The following is a 6,963-nucleotide window of genomic DNA, read 5'->3' as shown; positions in this document are numbered from 1 at the left end:
AATTTGTTAATAAAATACACATGAGAGGAAGAAGAGAATGGAAAAGGGAGGAAGAAAAGAATGGAGAGAGGGAGAGAAGAGTGATGGAGAGGGAGAGAGGAAGAGAAGTGAGAAGGAGGGCAAGAGAGAAGGTAAGAGTAAAAGAGGGAAGGAGGGAAGTGGCGCAGATGGAATGAAGAGGGGGAGAGAGAGCACTCCAGAGAAAGCGCTATGGGAGTGAGAGGGGAGAGAGACACAGGATGTTCAGGTTTTTCAGCCTGAGCAGCTAGGTAAATGGTGATGTCATTACTGAAATGGGACAGAATGAGGTAAAAGCAGAATTGAGGAAAGAATTCAAGTTTGGTTCTGCACATGTTATACTGAAATGCTTATTAGTGGACTGGGCAGCCGGATGTAAGTATAGAATTCTGGGGAGGGGTCCAGGTTGAAACATAAATGTGGAATTAATGACTGGCATAAAAAATGATATTTAAAGCTGTGATTCCATATGAGATCACTAAGCAAGTGAGTATAGACAGAAAAGATATCCCTGAGCCAAGCCTTAGGGCACTTGGATATTAAAAGTCAAGGAGAAAAGTGGGCACTAACACAGTGGACTGAGAAGGAGGAGTCTGCACTGTAGAAGAAAATTCAAGAGGAAGTGATGTCTCAGAAGAAAAGATGGACTTTTCTTATTACCTTCTCAAATATGCACAGAAGCAATATCCTGAAGTTGAAAAACTTGAGCTTTGGAGCAGAAGAGCTAGGATTGCATGATAGTTCCTTCAATTATTATTGGAGAAACATAGATGTTAAACTACTATAAATATCAGTTTCCTCAATTATAAAGTGGGGAAAATGATAAATATTTATTTTACAGAATTATGATAGTCAATTAAGAAAATACAGGTGAAAATTGTAATCAGTAACGTGCTATAAAAAAATAGTATTTTAAATCATAAAGTCTTAAAGATTTCTAAGTAAAGAGGCAGCGTAGCAAAATCAGACAAACTTACTACCCTAAATACCTCAAAAAATAAATAAAAAGCCAAAAAAGATTAAGAGGGAAAAAATTCCATCCCTTATTCAACAAGGAGGAATTATAATTGCATACTATAAATTCTGAAAAGTGATGGCCAAGAATAGGAACACAGACTCTGATCAAGAACTGAGACTCCTATTCCCACCATAACTATTCCACCCCCAGAAGTTAGAAAAAAAATGAGTTGACAAAATTCTTAGAAGTCTAATATGCTTTCATTTGTAAGGAAAAAGATATGGGGGAAAGGAGAAGGAACATAATATGTGAGAGGCAGATAAGACAGACAAAGCATCCATTCTGAAAGAAAACCGAATAAAGTTCTCCACTAGTACTTTGTAATACAAAAAAACAACATGAATTTATTAAAAGAGATCAAACATACAGAATGAAAAGAAAAATGAGATTGCAAAGTTAAGGAAACAAACTAAGAACTGTAACATCATTACAGATCTAATAAATAAATCAAAAACAGAAATTGAATAGTGTAAGACTAAACAATTGGCAGCATTATAACTGCAAAACAGAAAGCAAATACTATAAACTCTGCCAAAGTTAAAATTCACAAATGAGAAGTTGTGGAAGAGATGCAAGAGAAAAGGCATAAAAGTCCTAACCCCGCCGTCTCTCATTGCAAACTTGGTGAAATCTGCAAGTGTATTAAATAATTAATAAGTAGAACATACGTACTACTAGTGTGTTCAGGATGAGAAAAAAGTAGTCTGCATCTTGATGACGTTACATTATGGGCTGCTTTTATGTACCTTCCTAGAGCTCTCATTTACTTTTTGTTAAGGAACCACAGGAGAGTTTTAGTTCTAAAACCTCGGCTCACCCAGAAACACTTTGCAAGGTAGGTGGTACTACACAGCCAAGTGCAGAAACAGCACCAAGTTGAGGATTCTGTAATAGGTCTCCATTTAAATAATCTGAGATGTCCCCACTTTACTGTTCCAGTTACTTGGTTTCGTGCATCATGTTAGACCAAGATCCACACTGGCAGAGTTCTGAGATGCAGCTGATGGCATTCCCAGCGTAGTTACCAAACATGCATAGAAGAGATAAATGTGGCAATTCTTCTAATAGGCACAGAACAAAATTCAACTCATTATTAGTCTTGCAAAGTATTACTTAAATCAGAATATATTCCATACAAAAATTTGCTTGCATATTTTGTACAGCTCCCTGATCAATTAGTAGTGAAAATAAACAAGCCAGCACTATAACTTAAGAAGTTTTTTTCTTTTTTTTTACACACCTACAGCACTTGGTCTTCCTAGGTGGTCTCCCATCCAACTACTAACCAGGCCCAACCTTGCTTAGCTTCCGAGATCAGACGAGATCGGGCACATTAAGGGTGGCATGGCCGTAGACAAGATTTAAGTTTTTAAACATGAAATTCTCCAGAAACAACAGCTGGGTCCAGGTAAATATTTAAAACTACATCAGTTTTACAAGCACATACTTACCTCCATTATCCCTGCATCGTTCAAGATAATTACTACAAGAAGTTGGAGTCTACTGAGGACAGCTTTCCTGCTTCTAGCAGAAAAGCACCTCCAATAGCCATTTCTAAAGCTAACAATAAGACCCAAAGCAGTCCACAGATATTAAACTGTAATTATTACCTTCACATTTTATGTGTTTTCATTCTTCCTTTCAGGAGAATACATCTGCAGTCTGAATTCTTTATTACCAGTGATACTTTTGTTTCATTGGGAAAGACTCTACTTTAAGAGGCTAGTCCTCACATCAAAAATAGCTTTAACTTTAGCCCAAGAATAAAACAAGTCAAAATAATCGTTTATGGATTTTTAACAAGTTTTACCCAAAATATTTTTTATAATCTCAAAGTGTGGAAAAGGAAAGTTAAAACCACATCTCAAATATATACATAGCATTGTTATTAATAATTTGAGTTTTACTTTAGCATAATATCTAGAATGTTTGCCAAGGTTACGGAAGTGACAATATGAACAAATAAGGGCCAGCCTATAGGAAAATGCAAAAGCCTATGGTTAATTCAAGACTTTTTGCTGTTCTTACTCAAAGAAATCAAATGTGATCTTGGGGGATTTATCTTCTTCAACCTCCTTTTAGCATTAGAGTACACTAGACTAACTTGGACTTGCACACAAAGGCTTAATTAACTCACTTATTAGCCTAGGTCTTCCTGCTGCTTTCCTTCACAGGTCATTATATTACTAGCCAGTTTTCTTTTCTTCTCCCCCACCCTCATCCAGAAAGAATTTTTTTTATTTTGCACTTCAGTAATCCATCATTACGTACCAGCATTATCCTTGAATAAGCTGAATAGTGTCAATATAGATCCAAAAATAAAAGATCTGCATTTCCGATATACTTCTAATTTTAAAATCAGTTACTAATAAAACTCCTTTTATGTTATGAAATGACATGTTTAATAAATACTCTTTTTAATCAACTAGCTCTTCAAATTAAAATATTTTACTTAATGAAAACAAAATAAGTGATAAAATACTAATATTTATGACAACTATTTTTTGAAAAAAGTTAAAAAACACTGTAGTAGCCTATTTGAAAAAGTTTTATTTCATATCCTAATTCCTGGTTATCAGACTTTTCTTTATGAATAAATCTTTTTTAAAAGTAAAAAATGTTTCAATTTTCTCACATATTAAAAGGATAATCTTGTGCACCCCAGGTGCACACATCTTTGGAGATTAATGCTCTTAAAACCAATGGCAATACACACTAATCACTAGATAACCACTTCTCTGTGACAAGGCTTCCCTCTTATATGGTCAGGTTAAGAATTCTGTTTCTACTTCCCATCACAATACTGAAGAAAATTCATTTTGGCACAGCACTCATTTGAAATAAGGCAATATAAAAAAATTGCTGGCTTACATCTCTGGAGAACTTGGTTTAAGTTGTCTTGCATTGATTCTCTACATTTACTAAGAGTATGTTCATTTGTTTCATGGATCATATTCTTCAAATTTTCAAGAACTCGCATTTCTCGAAGACCACGTTTTTCCTATTAAAAGAAAATAAGTGAATAGTACATATTGTGTCTTAAATCTTAGTAATTACTTTTTAGGATTTCCACCCAGGTTTCCGTTGTTATTACTTGTTACTACAATTTACACAGCCTTCTAATTATTTGGCAATAAATGAGGTCATAACCTAGAGGCATTTTTTTAAATTCTGAAATGCTTCAAATGTTGCATTATGTGTAATATTTTTACAGCAATATTTTTAAATGGGCATGAGAAATACTAAAGGAACAAGAGGCCTAGATTGCCACATGTTTCATTCTGTACAGCACAGAAAATTAGTTACACTTGATTTGATTTTAAATTTCAGTTTTTTCATTCTTACCATATTATTATACTCTACATTTTTAAATCTGATTTCGCTTTTCTCAAATAAAAATATGAAGTAAAAGTAATATGTAGCTACTCTCCTGTGCAGAAAAGAGTTAACACTGAGGGTCCAAGACTACTGTCCTTAGAGAGGCCTGCTTTCAGGGCTGGCCTTTGGCTGTGGGCTGGGAACTTGACCAGTAAATAGTTCCTTACATTGGTATAAAACATTCCATAAATGTTATGACATCTTTCTTTCTGAGAGTATGGAATTTATCCAAGTTAGGTGGACACTGCCTACCTGACCAGTCCACAATAAAAACTCTGGACTCCAAGGCTGAGGCAAGCTTCCCTGATAGACAACATTTCACATGTGTTGTCACAGCTCATTGCTGGGGAAATGAAGCACATACTGTGTGACTCCACTGGGAGAGGACTCTTGGAAGCTTCTGCCTGGAAGTTTCCTCCAGAATCCTCTCCATCCACCTGTTCCCTTTGATGATTTTGCTCTGTATTCCTTTGCTATAATAACACTTAGCCACCAGTATACACCACATGCTGAGTCCTTGAGTTCTAGTGAATTACTGCACCTGGAGGTGGTCTTAATATTTCCTCTCCCCTTGAGGGTGGGCTAGAACTAGTGACTTGCTTCCAAAGAATAGAGTAGGGAAAGGGAAAAATATTAAGATGACAGTGGAAACAAAGATGGTTGACATCATCGGTTCTATCGTGGTGATAGAACTCCCTGATGTAATGTGATGAGAAGGGCAATTTACCTCTGTGGCACTCTTCCCAAAGACTCATAACCTCAGTCTAATCTTAAAAAAAAAATCAGATAAACCCAGGCTAGGGGACATTCTACAGGATACCAGGCAGTACTCAAACTGTGACGATTATGAAAACAATGAAAGACTAAGAAACTGTCACAAATCAAAAAAGACTAGAGAGACAAGACAATTGGTACCTGAGCTTAGTTTCTGGAACAGAAAGTGGACTGGAAAAACTGGTGAAATCCAAATAAAGTCTGCTGTTTCATTACCAACGTAGCAAGGTAATATAGACATTAATAACAGGATAAAATGGGTTTTTACCAACGTAGCAAGGTAATATAGACATTAATAACAGGATAAAATGGGTGAGGGGTATACAAGAACTCCCTGTACTATCTCAGCAATTTTATTGTAAATCTAAAATTAATATAAAACATTTATTTAAAAAAGGGCAGTAAATTTGATTGTAAGGAAATAAGAAGTTAGTTATGTTACCAGGGTTCTTATTTTGTTTTGAACCATTCTTATGGAGTACTTGTGGCCAGTTTTTTACTCTAATTTTTCCATAATAAGAAATTTAAAACTTATAGAAAGGTTGAGAGAATAAAATAATGAATCCTCATGTACCCATCACCAACCTTCAAAAATTCTCAACTTATGGCTGATTTTGTTCCCTTTATAACATTCCATACATCTCCCTACCCACAATCCTAGATTCTTTTGAAGCAAATCTCAGAGTATATCATTTCAACTATAAATATTTCAACATCTACCTTTAAAAGACAAAAACTACTCTTAAAAAAAAAAGATACAATAAGACTGGCTCTCTACCCCCTCCCACATGCATGTACACACTCAACAAATCTTTAATTTCCTTAAAAATCAAGGAAGCATTCCCTCAATGTCCCATAAATGTTTTTTTAATCTCTCAGTTTGTTTAAAACAAAATCTAAATAAGATTCTTACACTGCAATTGGTTGATATTTCTTAAATCTTTTTTTTTAATCTATAGATTTGGCCTCCATCACTTTTTTCCTTGCATTTTGTTGGAAAAAAAAAAAAAAAGTGAGTCATTTGTTCTGCAGTTTTCCCCAGTCTGTTTTTTGCTGAATGAATCCCCATGGTGTAATTTAACACGTTCTTTTGTCTCTTCTCTTTCCTGTAAATTAGTAGTTAGAACTAGAGGCTTAATCAGATTCAGAGTTTTACTTTTTGTTTATAAAGAATATTTCAGAGGTGAACTATGTACTTTTAACAGGATGTTGCTAGCATTCTGTCTTCATTTATTAGCAGGAATATCTCCATAAAGAAAAATTTCTTCTCATCAACTATTTGGTTACTCTGAGAATTGCTCACATATAAAAGGCAAAATAAAACGCTTGGTCATTTCCCTTTATTTACCAGCTTTAAAAACAATGATTTGGTTCCCTAGTATTCTCTAAAGATTTTTGTTTTTACATGTTACTGTGACTCATAGATTTAAAAATATTTAAAGTTTTTCATCCATTACAGTATTTCTCTTTATTGGTGCTTAAATTGTCTTGTCTTTGTCCAATGAGAACCTATTCAAGTTGGCTCTGGAATGCTTTATGCAAAACTCTAGTGTTCTGTAGTAGCTTCTTTGCTTTCTGGTATGAACTGATGATCCAGGCTCATCTTTTACATCTCCTGGGCCAGACTTGGAATCAGTAGGTCTCTAAATACCACTAGCATTTAAAAATGGTATTTAGAGACTGAGCGGTAAGGGTGCCGACTGCTACTGGTTTGGTCATTATTTCTAGGCCTTTCTGTGGACAGGCTAGGAAATAGATATTTTTATTAAAAAGAA

At 34.9% G+C, this 6,963-nt stretch overlaps 1 protein-coding gene and 1 pseudogene across 3 annotated transcripts in view; both read right to left on the bottom strand.

Annotated features, from left to right (window-relative positions):
- BLOC1S5 (biogenesis of lysosomal organelles complex 1 subunit 5) overlaps window positions 1–6,963 on the bottom strand; it is a 47,266-nt gene that overhangs the window by 25,607 nt on the left and 14,696 nt on the right. For 2 of the 3 annotated variants that reach the window (XM_011367023.2, XM_011367024.2), the window contains exon 3: window positions 3,908–4,037. The exons of the other annotated variant lie outside the window; for it this stretch is intronic. In XM_011367023.2, the coding sequence (XP_011365325.1) occupies window positions 3,908–4,037 (130 nt within the window). The remainder of the gene's footprint in view (window positions 1–3,907; window positions 4,038–6,963) is intronic. 3 annotated transcript variants of the gene reach the window in all.
- Window positions 2,274–2,392, bottom strand: LOC111744204 (annotated as a pseudogene).

Source organism: Pteropus vampyrus, unplaced genomic scaffold, assembly GCF_000151845.1.
Source record: "Pteropus vampyrus isolate Shadow unplaced genomic scaffold, Pvam_2.0 Scaffold129, whole genome shotgun sequence".
Classification (NCBI taxonomy): domain Eukaryota; kingdom Metazoa; phylum Chordata; class Mammalia; order Chiroptera; family Pteropodidae; genus Pteropus; species Pteropus vampyrus.
This window is presented reverse-complemented; position numbering and strand designations above follow the sequence as displayed.